General features: G+C 35.0%; 2 protein-coding genes across 2 annotated transcripts; both read left to right on the top strand.

The window, feature by feature from the left end:
- The first annotated feature begins 13 nt into the window (after positions 1-13).
- Positions 14-16,801, top strand: LOC127159060 (uncharacterized). The gene is made up of 13 exons (XM_051102002.1): positions 14-62; positions 2,572-2,726; positions 3,925-4,099; positions 4,224-4,412; positions 5,646-5,759; positions 6,119-6,204; positions 9,190-9,337; positions 9,441-9,479; positions 9,570-9,805; positions 15,508-15,635; positions 15,979-16,021; positions 16,175-16,318; positions 16,545-16,801. Exons 1-13 carry the CDS (start codon positions 14-16, stop codon positions 16,629-16,631), a joined length of 1,593 nt encoding a protein of 530 aa, XP_050957959.1. The 3' UTR covers positions 16,632-16,801.
- On the top strand, positions 5,929-10,366 carry LOC127155770 (NACHT, LRR and PYD domains-containing protein 1-like). The gene is made up of 8 exons (XM_051098238.1): positions 5,929-6,016; positions 6,119-6,557; positions 6,678-6,895; positions 7,011-7,267; positions 8,886-9,002; positions 9,190-9,337; positions 9,441-9,479; positions 9,570-10,366. The coding sequence occupies exons 2-8, from the start codon at positions 6,328-6,330 to the stop codon at positions 9,833-9,835; spliced, it is 1,275 nt and encodes a 424-aa protein (XP_050954195.1). The 5' UTR covers positions 5,929-6,016; positions 6,119-6,327; the 3' UTR covers positions 9,836-10,366.
- Positions 16,802-21,587: the final 4,786 nt, after the last annotated feature.

Below are 21,587 nucleotides of genomic sequence, written 5' to 3'. Positions count from 1 at the left end.
TATTGTAACATATATGTACTACGTTGATAAGAGTGATGTAGAAGTTTCACCAGGAAATACTGGTAATGATCTAATTTTCAGCAGTAAGAAAAAAGTGTTTTAAAGCTTGTTGTTTTGTAAAACATCACAGTTATATATGATATGAGAACAGCAGCCTGTAGATAGGAATAGATGTAGATGTGTTATTTAATAAAAATATAACTATATATTTTTTAGAATTACGTAGTTTTTTTCTCAAACATAGTCAGTGGGGTAAATCGCCCCCAGGGAGCAATACTGCAGTTACTCTGTTCCTTCGTTTTTCCATCAGATGAATTCTAACTAGTTGGTTGAATAAAAATATTTGGATTTTACATTAAAAATTACCTCAATTTAGCATCAGGTAGCTAGCTAGCCAATTAGCATCATGTTTAAAATATAGCTGTTTTGTAATTCATAATTATTGATTATATTCTTTTTAATTTTAAGCTAAAACTGCTTGTACTCTGACTGGAAGCATTTAATCATTCAAGCCCTGAGTTTTTGTAAATCTCTTTTATGCAAAATAAAGAAGTGCTTTTATTATGAAATCATAATCCTTTCTGCTTAGTTTGTGCTGAAGTTTTTTTTTTTTTTTTTTTTTTTTTTTTTTTTTGTAGAAAGCAGACATTTTTTACAATTAATTTGATATAGGGGCCACTGTCTTTTCACTCTAAAAACTGCTGGGTTAAAAGCAACCTAGTGCTGGGTAAAATATAGACATACCAGCAAATGGGTTGTTTTGACCCAGCGGTTGGGTTAAATGTTTAACCCAATCTTCTGGGTAGTAACCCAACCGATGGGTCAAAACCACCCACCCTGGTGAAAAAAACAGCATATGCTATGTTTTGATGCTGGGATGCTGGTTAGGTAAGTTTGATGCTGGTTTAAGCTGGTCCTTAGCTGGTTAAAGTGGTCACATTGCTGGTCAAGGACCAGCATAAACCAGCAAAGGACCAGCTTAAGCCAGCAACAAAATCTACCTAACCAGCGTCCCAGCATCAAAACCTACCTACAAGCATATGGTGGTTTTTTTAACAGGGCAATCGCTGGGTTGTCCATATTTTACCCAGCGCTGGGTTGTATTTAACCCAGCAGTTTTTTAGAGTGTAGCTGCCAAATATTTACAAAATGTGTTTTCATTAACTATCAATGTCAGTTGCCTTAATGACTGAGACTTATTTGACTTATACTTTATGTATGACGAGAGGAGAATGAATTTGACAAATCAAATTTGCATGAGGGAATAAATGTGCAATATGTATTTATAGTTTAATTTCCTCATGCTCCTGTTAAAAAAAGACGTGATTTGTTTTATTCATCTGTTAGAAATGTAAAATACAAAAGAAAAAATGACCCATGTGCTTTTTCCCCACAGCAACTTTTTTTAATAGTATAGTTATTCTTCCATAGTAGCCTATTATAAAATGAAAACATCTTTCATAGTGACTCATATTGTCATACAGTAACAGCATCATACATACCTCATATTAAACAAATCCAGTCAGAGTAAACCATTAACATATTACTGTGCATTAACATCTACAGTGAGCACTGGGTTCATGCCTGAAATAAAATTTGTAAATCTTGTACAAAAGGTCGAGTCATATGCTTTTATTTTCAACATTTTTATTCTGGATAATTTGCGCCCTCTGGTGGACAAAAGAACAAATATGAAATACAAATGCTATAAAAACCATGTCAAGAAGTACATGATTAATAACAATTAATATTTACTGAAATCTCACGTTCAGGTGTGAGTTCTGCATGAAGCTGTGTTTGGTCTCGGTGATGTCGGACTCTTTCTTTTGAATAGGATCTATATGGATTGGTTGAACTGTGTTTACAAATGTGAGTATTTGATTGACGGGAAAACATTATAATTAACATACTTGAGGAAAAAAAAACTTAGACGTGTTACAAAATGCACTAGAAAATTTGTTTTCAACACATATGGTTGATCAAACCGTTGTTTAATACATTTCAATAAAACCTCTTCAGTCAGAAAGGAAAACTTAATTTCAGAATTCTGAAATCTGTATAACTAACAGAACTGGAACACATGAAATTACGATTAAAACCCTAATAGAACGTCGAAACACTGTGCTGAATTTACGCGCCCTTCTGTTTGTAGTTGTTTTGAAAGAAACCGTTCGAAAGAGGTTGGCGGAAATCCAACCTTTTAACGGGTTAACGTTCGTTTGATTACACCACTTCCGCATTCTTCTCACTTTATTAAACAGGTTATCAGATACAGACGGGAGATTTGGAAACAGCTTTTTCTCTTTGACTGCTCCTTGTGTTAAGTATACAGAAATATACAAAGTGTTCCAGACAGCCGGTGACAGGTACGCAAGAGTCAGATACAGCTGTTGCGTTTAAAGCAAGCAAAACATCTGTACTTAAATAACATTTGGCATATTCAGTTTGTACAAGTGTGAGGCAATACTTTATAATTATGTATTTGGAACAGAACTGTATCTGTTGCATTGTATTAATGTAAATGCTGTGGCTAAAATGATTACATGTCGCACTGTAGATCGCACTGTTGAGTCATCAGACAAATGGACCCGTTAGAATTGAAAACGAATGAAGAGTTGCTGTTTTTCTTCAACCAGAAAAAGACGGAGATTTCATGTATAAAACAACCGCACACACTCCTCACTCAGCTGCGCGACCACGACCTGGTGCCGGAGAAACTTTTTGAGGTAGAAGCGCACCAACTTTTACATAACTCTTTTACATCTCTCTCTCTCTCTCTCTCTCTCTCTCTCTCTCTCTCTCTCTCTCTTCTCACTCTCTCTCACCCACCCCGTGCATTTGACTATCTGACTAGCAGATAACTTTGTAATTACATATTTTGGTGGCATGTACCATGGTTGGTTTGTTTTTCTCGACATGGCACCATAATAACATTATTTTGGGGCATTCAACCATAGCAGTACAATGTTTTGGGGCATGTACTATGGCAGTTTCTTAGTTTTGTTATTATTATATTTTTGTTTTAAACAGGGCACCATAATAATACTGTTTTTGGACATTCAACCATAGTAACAACATGTTTTGGGGGATATAGTATGGTAGTACCTTGTTATTTTTTGGCGTGGTTTCACGATAATATTGTTTTTGGGCATTTGTCCACAGTAATACCATCAGGGTTCCCATGGGTCATTGAAATTCTTGAAAGTCTGTAAATCTGAAAAATAAAAAAAATGTCAAGGCCCTGGAAAGTTTTTGAAAATAAACTTTCATAGATACAGGTCCTTGAATGTGCTTGAATTTATTTTGTGCAAAAAGTTTTCTGAAAAAATTCCATACTATTTCCTCCAGTCTGCTAATGTGTTATTTCGCCAACACTTTGTGGTCTATGCATACATACTAGCTTGCTTGATTTATGTAAGTTTCGCGCATTTACGTGTTACGTTAACTTAACGTTACATGAGCCTAAGCTGTTTTCAATAAAATCCATGCAAAAGTTAATATCAGATTACAGTATCGAATATTCTTCAGTTTTATACAAAACAGAAATACTGCAAATAGAATATCAGATCTCTGTCATATGGCCAGAAATAAATGCAAAAAAATATTTTTTGCATAGTTGTTTTTGACACATGAAAACTGTATCAGTGTATCTTACAAGGTAACACGATGTAACCTTGCTCTCACTGGAAGTCCTTGAATTTGATGGTATTGGACCTGGAAAGTCCTTGAATTTGAAGTTAACCAAGGTGTGGGAAGCCTGTACCATGTTTTAGGGCATGTGCAACAATCACTTTACTTTGGTGCTACCACTGTTTAGAAAAGTTTTGTGTCAGTTCATTGTTTTGCATATTTAGGCAGACAACGTCTGATTATACTCTATACTTATATTTTCCTTTATGTCTTCCTCTCTGTTTTTGTCTGTAGAATGTGAAAAAGATGCGTACTCCTAAGCAGAAGGAGAAGGCCTTCTATGAGGTTCTGGACTGGCTGGAAAAAAATAGATCTGAGGACATTCAACAGTTCTGGCGCTGTGTGTTTGAAGATCATATCCTGCAGCTGTACCCGACACTATGCATGCTCAGAAACAGTCTGCTGGACAGTCAGTAGTTTTGATTATTATCAGCTTTATGTTTTGTCATTTAGAGGCTAAGCTATAATAAAGCAAGTATGAGTTCATATATATATATATGGACAGTATCTTTTTATTCTTCTCTTTGTTCCAGGCCCTAGCAAACTCTGTGAGAAACTGCCAGATGTTAAGACACCCACAGAGGAGGAGAGTGAAGGAAAGGCAGAGAAAGGGAAGAAGAAGGGCGACACTAGAAAGAGAAGGAAAGATGATCCTGATCTTCTTGATATTTTCTCTGTTTCCACACCCAGTCCGAAGAAACCAGACAAAAACCCCTTACTCTGTAAGTGACTGAACTGCAGCAGATACATGTTTTCATCAGGGTTATAGTTAATTTAACACTAAACCTAAAACCATTAAAAACATTTTATTACTTGCAATAAAGTAAACCTGAACAAAAATAATTAATAATTAATAAATAATTAACTAATAAAATCTAAAAAAAAAAAATAAAACTCAGAAGCAGTCTGCAGGAAAGTCAGTAGTTTTGATTATTATCAGTTTGTTTTGTTATCTAGAGGTTCACACTGTGTATATGCTATGATAGAGCAAAAATGGGTTCATTTATATGTACAGTATCTTTTTATTCTTTTGGGGTTTTGGACAATATTAGCATGAATCCTTTTTAATTTGTGATAATTTTGCACTGATAAGGGACAACACAAACTACAAAAATGTATTTTATTACATAAACAGTTTATACATAGAAAAGACTTACATGTTTGATTCATCAAAATCCACTATTAGCAGCTATTACAGCTCTGCAGAATCTGGACCTAAATTCATTGTATTCTAAACTTAATTGGCAATCAATTGTTGAAGCTATTAAGCTGTGCTGACCCAAAAATCTTTAAAAAACCTGGGCCAAGTTTAAACCAGTAACCAGGCATCACAGCTGGCAAAGGGGCATGTCTGACTTTGACATGTATATATTGCCATTATTATGTAATCAAAATGAAGATTATTATTGCTGGTCTTCAAAAAATAATACGGATTTATGCTCATATCGTCCAAAACCACACTTTGCCAGGTGGTGTTTCCAAACTTTTGAAGGGCAATGTATATATATAAAAAAACATTGTATTACATTTCTTATTTTCATTTAGTTATACTTTTGATGAAGAAACTGAAATAATAATTAAAGGTGATGATACACAGGGCAACTCTTTGAACAATGTTGCTGGACAATGTTGCTGTCAACAAGCAACCAGGTGAGACACAGAGCTAAACCGATCTAAAGTATACAGATAGAAATTTGTTGCCTATTCTCAGTGGTAAAGTGCCTCTGCAGCCTTGCTCAGCAAAGTTGCCCAGTTTATCATCACCTTAAAGGAAAGTTTGCCCAAAATTGAAAATCTTCTGAAAATGTACTTACCCTCAGGCAGTCCAAGATGAAACTGACAGAACACAAAATTACTACAATTTGACTAAAATAACACTGTTTCCTGGTGCCTGATGTCCTATTCCTGTATTTTCACTCTCTCCTGATCTGTGTTGTTTTCTGTCTCTTTCTCAGCATCTCCTGTAAAGAAAGGAGACAAGCAGGAGATGTTGGCTAATTATGAAAATCAGCTGCCTGTAACCTGTGGAAATAAAGAAGGCACTCTCTATCGGGACAAACTGACCAGAGGTTCCCCATCACTGAGTTTTCTCTACCTCTCTATCATTTCTCTTAGTTTTATTACAGTATTTATTATAATTTTTATGGGCAGATTGTTTGGTCTAAATGCATCCTATTCTTGTCTCCTGTAGGGGAGAAGTGTATTTTTTTCCCAGGAATGCTGGTTCACCCCGGTTGAGTTTGAAAAGTTTGGAGGAAAGGAAAGGTGCAAAAACTGGAAATCCAGTATATTCTGCAAAAACACAACACTTAGGAAACTCATAGAAGTAAATAACGCAAGCACTTACGGATTGTTGGGTATATAGTTATATTAAATACAGCAGGCCCCTCATGTACATGTGTCATCACTTCCTTTCTCATTTTTTCAGGAGGGGTATCTTCAGCGTCCACAGAGGAAGAGTGGAAAGAGAACATGTGTCCAAAATGTACTTTGTCTCTCTATGTGCAATATCAGGTTTTGCTTTTCCTTTTTTTTTTTTTTGCTTTTCTTTTGACATTCCTCAAGTGCCTTTGTTCCTTCCTGCAAAACATGAATGAGCTCACAATCATGTCATGGAGAAAACTTTAGCCATCCTAGATGCTAAATGTCTGTTTTGTTGTTGTTGTTGTTGTTGTTTATTTATTTATTGTGTTGTATTGTATTGTATTTACCAACACCAGATTTTACTGTGCTTTGGTATGTGATCATTTAGGTGCCAGTGTTTTTTTTCTTTTCTTTTCTTTACCTCAGTCCTCAGAAAATGCAGAAGTTTTCACGCCTGAAATACCTAAGGGAAAGGATAAGGACAAACATAAATATTTATTCAGGTATTGAACACTTTTTTTAATCGTGTTAACCTCATCTTCTTTCTTGTTTCTGGGAGGTTGCTGGTGCAGATTTATTATTATTATTATTATTTAATAACATGAAAACACTTTTTCCTGCAGGTTTGAGTGTCCATATGCTGGTCAGTTTCGTTGCAGTCTGACCAGCCTTGTGTTTGTGATGAAGGGTGAAGGAGAGGTGCTGTATAAAACTGTCTCATGGGATCCTCATTCATTAGATGGTTTGGGTGAGATGAAGCCTGCAGGGCCCTTGTATGACATTAACTGTTCTGATGGTTCAATCTCAGGACTGCACCTTCCACACTGTGAAATATTCTCTGGTAATTTCTACATACTAAATGGGTTTAAATTATCAGCATTATTGGAAAATTATTACATCATCTGTGTATTAAATAATAAAATATAATTATCTATAATTTTTTATATGTTTTACAGAGGAAGACATGGATTGTTTAGCTATAGCACATTTGACTGATGGTAACGTAGCAATAATGAATCCTCTGAAAGTGACTGAAGCTCATGTGATGATTGACATCAAAGATCTCTCTCTCTTTGGGCTCATAAAAAGGATGATCTTTCCTCCTTCCCCTGTCACTGCCCAAGTACTTGTCTTTCTGCGACCGATAACTGAAGGACAGAGAGAAAACATACTGGATGTCCATTTGCTCCCGTGGAATGTTCCGCTGTCAGAGGTATTCATTTTATTATTTTTTTTCTGTTTAAATTATAATCTAATACTGAAAATTGCTCTTGACATTTGGGTGGGTTTGTATAAACACACTCAATCATCATATTGCAGCCTGTACTATTTCCTGAATTGACTTTTCAGGCTGTAAAGGTTAAAATGAAACCTTCTTCACTCCAATTCATGTATTTCACCTCAAACACTGAAACAGCTGTTTATACATTGTGTTTCTGTGACTGTCCAAAGCATGTGAATATGAGGCACATGATTGGTTGCTAAGCATCCAGTCGTAACATGTCATTTCACATTGTATAATTTTGACACCACAATGTGGGGTTAACAATGCCAAAGCGGCACTGACCCTTCTCTGGAGCAGGGTTTCAGAACCCTGTTTAAAGGAGAAGTCCACTTCCAGAGCAACAATTTACAAATAATTTACTCACCCCCTTGTCATTCACAATGTTCAAGTCTTTTTTTCTTCAGTCGTAAAAAAATTATATTTTTTGAGGAAAACATTTCAACATTTTTCTCCATGTAATAGACTGCCTTGATTTTAAACTTCCAAAAAGCAGTTTAAATGTGGCTTCAAACGATCCCAAATAGGTTGTAAACGATCCCAGCCAAGGAAGAAGTGTCTTATCTAGTGAAACTATCAGTTATTTACATTAAAAAAAATACAATTTAAATCTTGGTTATCTTGTAACCAAAACGGTAAAACAGGTAAAATAGGATGATTTTGAAGTTGAGGGAGAAAATGAGATGGGACTTTTTCGACATACCCTAACTGTCATAAACCGAAAAAAAACAGTTCAGGGAAAGCGAGGCAAGACAAGCATTTGACATTAAAAAGTATATAAATTGTATGATTTTTTATGAAAAAAACAAAACAAAACAAACAAACAAGCAAAAAAGGAGGCACTGCCTCCCTTGACTTCTCAGTTGAAACACCCTGCCTAAAAGTAAAATTTCTTAAAGGGGTCATCGGATGCTAAGTTCACTTTTTCATGTTGTTTGAACATTAATGTGTGTTGTCAGTGTATGTACAAATCTGCCCTATAATGATAAAAATCCATGCAGTGGTTTTTAATTAATCTGTAAAAATAATATCCCCTTTTCCAAATCGAGCCGTTCTCAGATGCCTGTCGTTGTGGTGTCACACAGACAAGAGGCCGCTCCCACAATAGTTGATTGACATGAGAATTTTACCTCAGATCGTCTTTCCTAATAATGTGCTAGTTAGCAAGTTTAGCGGCTAAACGCTAAACGCTAAATGTGGCTAAAGTAAACAGGCTCGTCACTCCACAGAGAGAAGAGAGGGGCGGGGCGAGCAGAGCTCATTTGCATTTAAAGCAGCCTCGACCAGAATGAGATGATTTTTGCAGAGCTGATTTTGACAAGGTAAAAAGGGTGTTGTTTTACACAACTATTGAGAATTTTTAACAAAAGTATATTATAGACTTTTAATTAAGACCCTAAAGAATCATGTCAACTTGTGGAAAATGGGCATCCGATGACCCCTTTAATTGTGTAAAAAAAAATAAATAAATAAAATAATTGTGTTATTTTTGTTACCTATGCTCTGGCTGGCTTACACAGCCTCTTCCTAACCCTTACATCTTCTTAAGGTCAAGGACCAGCACATGGAAAATATGCATATTAAAACCACTTCAAAATGTTTGCTCACCCCTGGAACAGAATACCGACTGTGTTGTCAAGCAGAGACATTTACAGTGCAGCCAGAGGTAACATATTTAATATTTAAGTAAATAATTACTAAATGTTCGTTTTTTGGGCGAACTATCCCTTTAATGTCATTAGCAATGTCACTAAAGTATAGATTTATAATTATAATTATAATTATAATTATGATTTCTAGTCATTTTAGCACAAAGAACAAGAATCGTCTTCATAGTCTTGTTCTTTTTTCAGACTGACGTGTTTGAGTTAAATTTTCGTCCAAACTATCAACCCACATTTGAAGTGTTTGTGAATGTCAGAAATAAGGAGGTCAAGCTAAGTCTTATGGACAACACTGAAAGAAGAGAAGTGTGGTCTCCTAGACAAATCCTTCTCACAGGTAAGGAATGACACAAATAATTGTTGCTGGATTGTCCTGTTTATCAGTACCTAATTGGATAAGGTTTTTATGACTGATTTTTCTATTTTGTTTGTAACACCAGGCCAAGAGGTAGAACTCCCAGCTCACAGAAGGCCCACAGGTACAAACTCAATTGCAATAGTTGATCATTCTTTCTGTTACACACAAAACTTTCTAAAAAAGATGAATCTTTTTTGTTTGTTTTTATCAGAATCTGAATTTGTGAACAAACACAGACGTCACCTCATTCACAGAGTTTCATCAGTGATGGAGATTGCTGATGGTCTGATGGCCAAAAACATGATTACAGGTGAAATTTACAGTGAAGTTTATGCTATAAAAACACCTCAAGACAGATTGAGACTCTTGTTGGATGCTCTTGACTCTGGAGGAGATTCTGTAAAAGCAGAATTCTACAGATTACTGAAGGAGAACGAACCTCATCTAGTAAATGACCTGGATTCTGAAACTCGGTAGACCACAGTAATGCTAAGAAAACATTAGAGAGAAACTTCAGTCAGTTTGAGACAAACGGCAGCTACAGCTTCTTTACATGTGCTTATTTACATTTACGGGTGTTTATTTTATGAATTTAGTACAAGATTTACAAATTATGTTTCTGGCATAAATCCCACAAGTTGGTGTCAAACCGTAAGGTCATGTTCTTCAGTATAATGAAGCAAAGAATGAACCAAATAGCAACTTGTGCTTCAGCAAAATCAAGAACATCTGAGCATGTCTGCTGATTTTGCCAATTTAATGTAACTGTGAAATGTAAAATCTTCTTCTTTATGTCATGCTTTAATGTTTGGATTTGTTTAATATGAGGTATGATGCTGTTACTGTATGACAAGATGTTTTGATTTTGTAATACTGTGGAAGAATAACCACATGCATTTTTTTAAGGATAAAATGAAGTACACGTCTTTTTTTAACGGCATGAGGAAATGGATCTCAAGTCACATGTTCTCCCACTGACACACATTATAAACACATATTGCGTGTTCATTTTGTCATCTTTCTGTCTCTGATATGTGAATTTGATTCGTCATTCATTGTCCTCACATCATACATAAAGTAGTCTGTTAGTCTCAGTCATTAAAACATATGACATTGATAGTTAATGAAAACCTATTTTGTAAATCTGTGCCAGCAAAGTGAGAAGCTCCTAATACCAATTCAGTGTAAAAGTTTTTGCTTTCTACAAAAAAAGAAAAAAGAAAAGAAAAAAAAGTCTTGATCAGAGCTGCTAATCTTAAACCAAAATGTACTGATCATTGTATATTTGAATGTTCAAAAAATTTGAATATAGACTAAGGGTCAGGTAAATTTCATTAGATTAAACCTAAATCAACCCAGATAAAATCTCAACAGCACAAACATCTGCACAAATTGAGCAGAAAGGAATTTGATCTCATAATAAAAGCCTTTATTTATTTTGCATAAAAGAGATTTTACAGAAACTCTGGACTTGAATGATTGCTTAAATCAAAACCATTTAATCACTGACCCCTAAACACCATCTTAGAAAAAATACTAAAAGTGCTTTCAAATGCAATTTAGTTCAGATACAAATATGGAAAAAGCACTCTGCTCTACTTTGAAAGTATGAAGGACAAATACATGGACACTTTAGAGTATGAGATTCATCTCATTCAGTTTTTTCCTCCACCTCATGTCAGCAAAGACATTTTTGCACATATAGAAACCAGTCGTTTAATGTATGACAGACATTTTTTTTTACACATTTTTAGTCAGATCATTTTTTATTTTTACTTATCAGAATAAAAGTGTTTAGACATGAACAATAATATAATCTAAATTTAAACTATAATACATTTTTTTAAATCAATATGCAATAATATGCATTTAGGATTTCAAAAACATTACATTTAATTCATACTTTATATACTTTAATTCATACTTTAATTTTATGCTGTATTATTTTAAAGTGTAAGAATTGCGTAATATGTACATCTACCTTAATTTTAAAATTAAAAAAAAAAAAAAAAAATGTTTTGTCTTGCCAACAGTAGGGTTTTGTTTATAGATGTACATAATTCCAGAAGGTGTTTGTTAGCACATCTTATGACGTTTATTATTGAGCCCACATACATCTGTCAGGTCTGCCTTTAGATACCGATTGATGTGTTGTCTATGTCATTGTATTAGATATAAAATATCAAACCAAGTGATATCTGCACAAAAATTATGTGAGCATTTTTCAAAAACTATAATTCTTAAATTAACATTGTACTATTTAATTTTCTGAGTTAGAATCAAGTAAGTTAAGACGGTAGAGAGAAGAAAAGAGAGGAAGGATGTGGAGACATGTTTTCGTGTTGCTATGAGTTATTGTTTCCTGTGAGTTCATCGTTTCTAAAGCAATTTCAGCCTTTCAGAAAGTATTTTGATCTTTTTGTAATTGCATTCTTTCTCAGAATTTGTGTGTGGGTGTGTACCTGTGTACCTACATTTCAATAAAACCTCTTAAGTCAGGACGGTAAACTTAATTTCAGCATTCGTATCTTTGTAACTAACAGAACTGGAACACATGAAATTACGATTAACATCCTAATAAAACGTCGAAACGGTGTGCGTAATACACGCGCCTTGATGTTTGTAGTTGTTTTGAAAGAAACCGTTCGAAAGATCCGGTAGGGGGAAATCCAACCCTGTGACGGGTTAACATTCACTTTGTCTACATCACTTCCCCACTCTTCTCACTTTATTAACCACGTTATCAGATAGAGGCACGGGTTTTGCATTTGAAATTTCATGTTTTTAGTTTTCTACCAAATAAAGACATTGATTGAGATTGTTCTCTGTGAAAGTATTTCATCCTGTTAGGGGTGTGTGTGTGTTTAACACATGCTTTCATATATGTGTTTTTATGTTGTATGTGTGTAAGTGTGGGTAGGAGCAGGCATGTGTTTGTTTACAGGCACTTTTTATGCACGAAAACTTAATATTTACACATTTCTATTCTTATTATTTTATTTTTTCCTTTTTGTGAATTTCAGAACAATTTGTCACATTAAGCAGTGTATTCTCTTTTACTTTCTAGGATGTCCCACTTTAGTTGAATGCCGCGGTCACAATTTATCTAACATTGTTCAGGTAAATTGGGACTGTAACAAAACTTAATATTTTTAAAAAGCAGAACGAAGAAACTTGAACATCACTGCATAAAATTGAATGAACACATGTAATGCAAATTTATATTGTACTTTTAATTACTGTTTTTATTAGAAATTAAACCTAACAATTTCAATAGACCAGAACTACGGGCACTTACCCGTAGTGGTAACCACGCCCGTATGATTTACATTTGACCAATCAAATGTTGGTATTCAAATTAAGTACTGTTATAACAACATTTCAAGACCACCCATTATTAAAGTTGTCAAACACATCACAGTCTTAACTGCATAAATTATAAAATATAGATTATAATATAGTAAATAATAGTATAGTGAATATAGACTAAACTATATTATATCTTCTATATATATATATATATATATATATATATATATATATATATATATATAATGGAACAAAAAAAGTTAATCAAAATTGTATATGAGCTGAGTTCAAATTTCGTGTGTCTCCAGCCATCCTTTATGTGGAATATACCTCTGTGTGTGGATCCATTAAAGACTGTTAACCACCTTCTTGTTCGTCCGTGTTTACTAACAGGGTGGAACTTTAAGGGTGTGACAAGCAGAATAACATTTAGAAAACTAAATAAAAAAAAAATGGACTGAGAGTTGATGTTTACAGTACCTCAGTTTGTACAGCTGAATTCCATCGTGAAAAATAAACAATATCACTTTATGAAAATGGTCTCCGAGTTTTTATCATTTCATGGTTTATAATTCTTGTGAAAGCTGATTATTTTGCACTGAGGACATCATAAAATTGAATGCATATATCAATAAAAAGGTGTGTAAAATACAAAACAGTATTTTAATGTCTATTATCTCCGGTTAAGGGATGAATAATACATAAAATATATAATTTAAGCCATTTCTTATAAATGTGACTCATTTTAGAGAAAAAATACGGAAATCATAGAGACAGAAGTCAGAAGAATGACCCACATAACATTTGGCCTATTCAGTTGCCACAAGAGTGGGACATTGCTGTTTAATTATGTTGAAACAGAACTGTATCTGTTGCATTGTATTAATCTACATGCTGTTGTAAAGTAGCTAAAATGATTACATGTCGCACTGTAGATCGCACTATGCCTAGAGTCAGCGGCCAAATGGACCCATTAGACTTTAATACGAATGAAGAGTTGCTGTTTTTCTTCCACCGCAAAAAGACGGAGATTTCGTGCATAGAACAACGGCACAGACTCCTCGCTTAGATGCGTGACCACGATCTGATTCCGGAGAAACTTTTTGAGGTAGAAGCGCACCAACTTTACATACCCACTCTCTCTCTCTTTCTCACCCACAAAGTGCAATTGACTGACTATACCCTGGTTTTACAGTAACTTAGTAATTACATATTTTGGGGGCATGTATCATGGCAGTACCATGTGTTTTTGGCTATTTGTATTTGTTCGTTCAGGCGCAGGAGGACGCATAGGAGGATCGGTTCTGTGTGCGCACCGAACACGGCCCGCGAGTACTTTTTCCGCGCCTTGTGTTTAAACCAACAAGGCAAGTTATAGGCAAATTATAAGCTTTCGTGACGACGCGCAGCAGTGGCCCGTCAACTGTCCTGACTGAGCGTCTTTTTAACCAGGCTATTGGTTTTAAAGCATGCAGCTATGCAAGTTTTACATCATAGCAAGTAAATTTGCATTGTCGCCAATGACGACCTCGGCAGAAATTTTAACTCGTAAATAAATATATTTGGTTGCAGTCTGGAACCATGTGCTGTTGTAAAAGAAACTAAAATGATTGCATGCCACACTGTAGATCGCACTATGGAGTCAGCGGCCAAATGGACCCGTTAGAATTGAAAACGAATGAAGAGTTGCTGTTTTATTTCCACCGGAAAAGAGGGAGATTTTGTGCATATAACAACCGCACAGACTCCTCGCTTAGATGCGTGACTACAATCTGATTCCGGAAAAGCGTTTTGAGGTAGAAGCGCACCCACCTTTACCCACTCTCTCACACCCATCCTGTGCAACTGACTGACTAGCAGGAACTCATATACTGTATAGTAACTCACGCTAAACAAAATGTTACAATACCTTGGATTTATGGGCATAGTAACTTCCCAGATAGCACACCTATATCTGCAAGATGTCTGTTAAAGATCACTTAATCTGGAAAGCATCTGCTGTGTACAAACATCTGACAGATGTCTGTTAGAGGTCAGTTTTGCATCCACTCTAAATCGACATCTAATAGACGTCTATTTGACATCTGATAGGAAACGTCCTATAGATGTATTACAGATGAGCAAACAGTTTAAAAAATACCTCAGATGTAAATGCAGACGTCAAATAGACGTCTCCGTGATGTATGCGTGCTATCGGGGAATACAATGTGTTGGGGCAAGTACTATGGCAATATCATATTCTTTGTCATTATACTATAGCAAGTCTATATTTTTGGACATTGCACCCTAATAATACATTTTTTTGGACTTTGTACAATAGCAATACCACATTTGCAACATGCCATATAGTGTCTTAGCAAAAACTACTTTACCATGTTGTGTTTTTACACCAGGGATACACAAAGGCTGCATTTATTTGATCAAAAAGTAAAACCAATAATATTTCAGAATGTTATTACATAACATAATTATGACATAAATATTATTACAATTTAAAAAGTATATTTTAAAAATGTAATTTATTTCTGTAATGATAAAGCTGATTTTTCAGCACCATTAATCCAGTCTTCAGTAGGGCTTGGGTAAAAAAAGATTGATTTCTCGATCTTACTATCAACCTTACTGATCTTACTGTCATGGTTTTACTATCAGATACCATAACTTTACCATGGTACCTCCACTATACTTTTTAGAAATGTTATGTGTCAAAGTGTGTCAGTTCATTGTTTTGCATATTTGAGCATAAGATGTTTGCGTCAGGTACGTTATTGCATTGATTTGTGCATATGAGCTTATTTTTGTGATTAAAAAAATGTTTTGTCATGTCATCCTGTGACTAGATGGCCCAAAACAATGATGACGAGTGTTACGTGTGTCGCTCTGAGGGAGATCTTGTGTGTTGTGACGAGTGTCCACGAGCTTTTCATTTATACTGTCACCTACCAGCTGTACATGAAGACTCACCGGGGTGAGAGAGACAAACAGAACAGAAATCATTAAATTAGAAAATCAGCAAGTGCACCGGAAAAAAAACAAAAAAAAACACAATTTGTTGAGTCAGCTTAAAATAATTTGTTACCCTGCTGCCTTAAAATTTTAAGTTCAGTCAACTAAAATAAGTTTAATCAACTTGAAATGTTAAGTTGTACTAAGTAACAACTTAGATATTTGTGTCTGCTAAACTTAACAGATGGGTAAGTAACCCAGCTGCTTTCAAATTTTAAGTTGATTCAACTCAAATATCTAAGTTGTCACTTAGTATAATTTAACATTTCAAGTTGAATAAACTACCTACTGTTATGTGTGTACAGAGAGGACATCCAGAAGGTGTTTGTTAAGGATCCACGCAAAATGGTGAGATTGTTCTTTATTCTTCTTGCTGTTTTTTTAACATGTGACCCAACTTCAGAATTTTACTTTTTTCATGTCTTAGTTTAATTTTAAATAGTTTATAAATAGAATAAAAATGATTAAAACAAATAAAACCAGAAATAAAATGACTTCCAGGTGCCCAGATACTCTGAGTTCATAACTCAGCCAATGTGGCTGGACAGAATAAAGCAGAAGTTGGAAAGTGGCGCGTATCAGACAGTAGGAGCGTTCGTCTCTGACTTTCAGCTCATTTTCAGCAACTGCAGCACGTCCAATAAGGTAAGATTCACTGAAACGTGTTTCATAATAAATCACCAAAAAAAAAAAAAAACAGATCAAGGGCTTGTTGAAATGAAGTTGTTTTGCAATATCTTATACGTGGACACATATCTTGGACATTATTGATGATTATTTTTGAGATGTTTAACTTTACCAGAGGACATTTAATTTTTCAAAAAAATTTTTTTTTGTGTGTGTGTGTGTTTTATTCCCTTGCTCTTAAAAGGACAATGAGTTTGGCCGAATGGGTGCCAGACTGAAGAAAATTTTTGAGGAAGAGTTCCAGAAAATCTTCAGCATCAGTATCCTGTAACAGCTATTACTAGTTTTTTAAAGATACAATTGAGATCTGGGTTTTAAATGTCATCATTGTAACAACTGTGATAATGTGGTACAGGGTAAAACATTTTAGATGAAAATACATATAAGGTTTATTCTATTAGACATTTTATTAATTGTCAAACCACTCATGTTATTAATAGACTAGAATGTCCTCAATGTAAGCTGTTTTATATTGGAAGAACAAAAAGATTATTACTGGATCGTTTGGCTAAACACAAATATGCCATCAGGAGAGGTACTGACGATTATATACTATGGCAAAACATTTTGGTATTCAAGGTATTGATCATGTGCATATTACTGTTAGGAAAGGAAATAGAGAACATAAACTTAACCAAAGAGAGACATTTTGGATTCACAGATTAAAGGCTGTCTATCCAGGATTGAATGAGGACTTGGACTTTATTCCTTTGTATACATATTAAAATTTGCTGTACTTTTTGGGTGTGAAAAATACGCTGTTTTGTGAATGTGTAACGTTATAGAGAGTTGTTTGTCACATGACTATGATCAGACACTGCTTTCACCTGTGCCAAAATGCACTGAAGAGTTTTTAGATTTGTTTTGGATGTAGCCATCTGATAATAAATGCTTTTTAATTTACAAGAGTGTCATGGTCATTCTAAACTTTTCTTTGAGAGCTGGGTAGCTTTGAATATTCATTAGCTCTCAATATACTTTATATAAGATGCACGCACAGTCAGCAGGTTCACGGCACAGAGACAAGACGAGAGCATAAATAAGGCCTCAACTAGTCTCAGCCTCAAATGTCAAGCCCACAGACCGCTGGTATACACATATCTATGGTCTGATGCATATGTAACAAAATTAGAAACACATTGGTCTAATTTTTGTGGATTTCCAGGAGAAGTTTGTTTCGCAATCTTTAACATTCCACCTGGAAACAAAGATGCTGTGACGTCAAACCCCCTCATCGAAGAAGAAAGCCGCTTGAAAGAAGTTTTGCGGCAGAGACTCTTTAAAATACGTCCAAGAGTTTTACATACAGGTCTGTTATGGTGGGGACATTTCGGCACCACTAAACATGACATGGCACAAAACAAGATGTGACTGATTGCTTTAGTCATATGGCCTCTTGGGCGGTCTGACTAAGCGAGACTAGGCTTCAGCTGCACAGATATATTTACTTACTCCAATATGCCTATCTAGGAAAATGATTTAGAAAAAGTTGAATCGATTTACACTTTATATCATTGCCATGATATATATTGTCATATCAATCAGCCATAACATGCATTAATGCTGTAAAAACATTTGACAAGATTAACTATCAAGACTGATTGGCTGACACACTACTTAAGTATAATGGTATCACTTTAGTATAGGGAACAATTCTCACTATTAACTAGTTACTTATTAGCACACCTATTATTAACATATTGGCTGTTTATTAGTACTTATAAAGCACCTATTCTGCATGACCATATTCTACATCCCTGATCCTACCCAGTAAATAACCTTAAAAACTACCTTACTAACTATTAATAAGCAACAAATTAGGAGTTTATTGAGGCAAAAGCTGCAGTTAATGGTTTGTTAATAGTGAGAACTGGATCTTAAAATAAAGAGTGAGCAGTAGAATTGACCATGGCATCCTCACCTTTTCTTATTCCAGAAAAATACAAAACAGTATTTTGTTTTTCAAATATGTATTTAAATACATGTATTTAAAATACTGCGGAATTGGATTTTTATTTATTTATTTTTTTTTATAAAGCACATTAAGTTTTATTAATAATAATAAGCAACTGTTGCATTATTGAAAGTGAAATATTACCGTTGTATTACTTCTTATGGATCTCACCTAGTGAGGCAAAATGATCAGTAATGTCCCTGCAAGTTACGGTTCATGTCGGAACACTTTTAATCTGATAAGCCAAAAAAAAAAATAAATAAATAAATAAAAATAAATAATAATAATAAATAAATAAATAAATAAATACAAATTCTGATGTAAAAAAATGACCATCATAGACTAAATGACATGTTTTTTACAGTGCAATGCACTGTAAAACAACAGCAACAACAACAGCAACAGCAAAAAATTTGTTGAGACAAGTTAAAATAATTTTTTTACTCTGCTGCATTAAATTTTTAAGTTCAGTCTACTCAAATAAGTTTAGTCAACTTGAAATTTAGATATTTAAGTTGACTAAATAAAAAAATTGGTTTGGTAAATTTAAAGGGGTCATCAGATGCCCGTTTTCCACAAGTTGATATGATTCTTTAGGGTCTTAATGAAAAGTCTCTACTATAATTTGATTAAAAATTCTCAATAGTTTTGTAAAACAACACCCTTTTTACCTTGTCAAAATCAGCTCTGCAAAAATCATCTCGTTTTAAGTTGACTCAACAGATTGTTTTTACAGTGTATTGTCTATGAATTAAATTGCAAATGTACATTTAAATTGTTAATTTGCCTAAATTCTGTAGAGGGATGTTGAACCAGACCATAAGAGCAAAGTTTAAGATAATACTAAAATGGAAGCAATTTAACCATTCAAGTTCTGAGTTTCTGTAAAATCTCTTTAATGCAAAATAAAGAAAGGCTTTTATTATGAGTTCTGCTCAATTTGTGCAGAAGATGTTTGTGCTGTTGGGTTTTTAATCTGGCTTGATTTAGGTTTAATCTACTGAAATTTACATTTCTCTTGGTCTGTATTCAAATGTCTTGAACATTCAAACATACCATGATTAATACATTATGGTTCGACAAATTAGCAGCTGTAATCAAGTGTCATTTTTAGGGGCCAAGCACCGGAGGTGCGGTGGCACCTATTGTATCCGTTGGCGTTATTATTATTAGGGGCCAAGCACCGAAGGTGCGGTGGCACCTATTGTATCCGTTGGCGTTATTATTATTCCGCTTCTTCTTCTTCCTCTTCCGCCGCAAGTCTATGGCAGCCCATAGAACCGCTTGCGGGAAAGTTGTATAATTTTGCACACTGATAGAGGACAGTCCCAACATTAACCATAGTTAGTTTGGAGTCTCTAACTCAATCTCTCTAGCGCCACCACTTGTCCAAACTTTCAAAAGATTTATGCTAATAACGTTTGAAAAAAAAAATTCTTTTTTCCTCTGATTCCTTGGCTTATGCCGAGTGGAATGGACACCAAAATTCAAAAATCGTAAAGTTTAGTTTTTTCGCTATTCTCAATTGTTCGTAAAACCTACTTTTTCGAACTCGTCCTAGGCCGTTGCACTGATTGTCACAAAAATTGATCCAGATCATCTTCAGACCATGCTGGCAAAAAGTTATGGAATTCAAGTCGATTCGTCCAGCCGTTCACGAATAACACCCGAAAGAATTCTACGAAAAGCTAGCAAAAATCAATGTGAGGCTATATCTCCGTAACAGTTTGTCATATTGATCACCAAACTTGGTGTGTGTTATAACAAGCATGACCTGAGGCTACCTGCAGTGTTTCGGTGCAGTGCCCCCTAGTGGTCAGGAGATACGAAAAATGGCTATTTTTCTTTATAACGTCTGAATGATTTGTCCAAAATCACAAAACTGGTCTCTTTAGATTTGGTGTGTCATACCGAGTCGAACCATATCCAATTTTCCCATGTCAGTCATTTTGGGTGTCGGCCATTTTGAATTTAGCTTTAAAATGCTGTATCTTGAGAACGGATTAGTGTATCGTTTCGACATTAATTACAAAAATGTTCGGCACCATGCCCTGAACGTACATAAAAATTTTGGGGCCAGTTATAACGAAATTTAAAAAAATGCTAATAACTTTTGCGTACATTAGCCTATTGAAATAAAACTGATTTTGATAGATTCCTTCGGTCATGCTGAGAACACCGATACCAATTTTGCCAATTTTGGCTGAACTTCCTGTCCGCCATTTTGATTCATGTTGGAAACCTACTTTTTCGAACTCCTCCTAGACCGTTAGTCCAATTTTCACCAAATTTGACTCAGATCATCTTCAGACCATGCTGACAAAAAGTTATGGATTTTGCGTCGATACACGAAACCGTTTTCGTTTAGCGCATCAACGAATTTACTGGAAAGATGCCAAATTGCATCCGAGTCTGTATCTCTGCAAAGCTTTGACATATTGACACCAAATTTTATATGTGCTATTGTCACCACACTCTGACCAAGCCACATCAATTTGGTAACAGTGCCACCTATGGGTCAGAAGTAATACGCCATTCACTAAACATTAATAATGAAATTTACAAAAATGCTAATAACTTCTGTTTACATTAGCCTATTGGAATGAAACTGATGCCAATAGATTCCTTGGGTCAAGTCGAGAACATTGATACCCATTATGCCGAAATTGGCCAAACTTCCTGTCCGCCATTTTGATTAATGTACAAAACCTACTTTTTCGAACTCCTCCCAGACTGTTAGTCCGATCTTCACCAAATTTGACTCAGATCATCTTCAGACTATGCTGGCAAAAAGTTATGAATTTCGTGTCGATATACGAAACCGTTTTCGTTTAGCGCATCAACAAATTTGCTGGAAAGATGCCAAACTACATCTGAGGCTGTATCTCTGCAAAGCTTTGACATAATGACGGCAAACTTTGTGTGTGTCGTTGTCATTTCACACAGAACACGTCACATCAATTTGAAAACAGCATCACCTGTTGGTCAAAAGTGATAAGCCATTAAATTTTATTACGATTGGTTGTATTTATGATTTTTCAGCCATTTCAACTGATATTATCCTAAAATGGCTTAAGTTACTCACTGTTGTAGTCGGTCTGCTGCTCCTTGCCGTGCTTAACTCCTCATTCTGCCTCTTTTGTGCTTGGCCCCGCAATTGCTGCTTGCAGCTATATTTCTGCTTCTTCTTCTTCTTCTTCCTCTTCCGCCGCAAGTCTATGGCAGCCCATAGAACCGCTTGCGGGAAAGTTGTATAATTTTGCACACTGATAG

This window comes from Labeo rohita, chromosome 3, assembly GCF_022985175.1.
Source record: "Labeo rohita strain BAU-BD-2019 chromosome 3, IGBB_LRoh.1.0, whole genome shotgun sequence".
NCBI classification, from domain to species: domain Eukaryota; kingdom Metazoa; phylum Chordata; class Actinopteri; order Cypriniformes; family Cyprinidae; genus Labeo; species Labeo rohita.
This window is presented reverse-complemented; position numbering and strand designations above follow the sequence as displayed.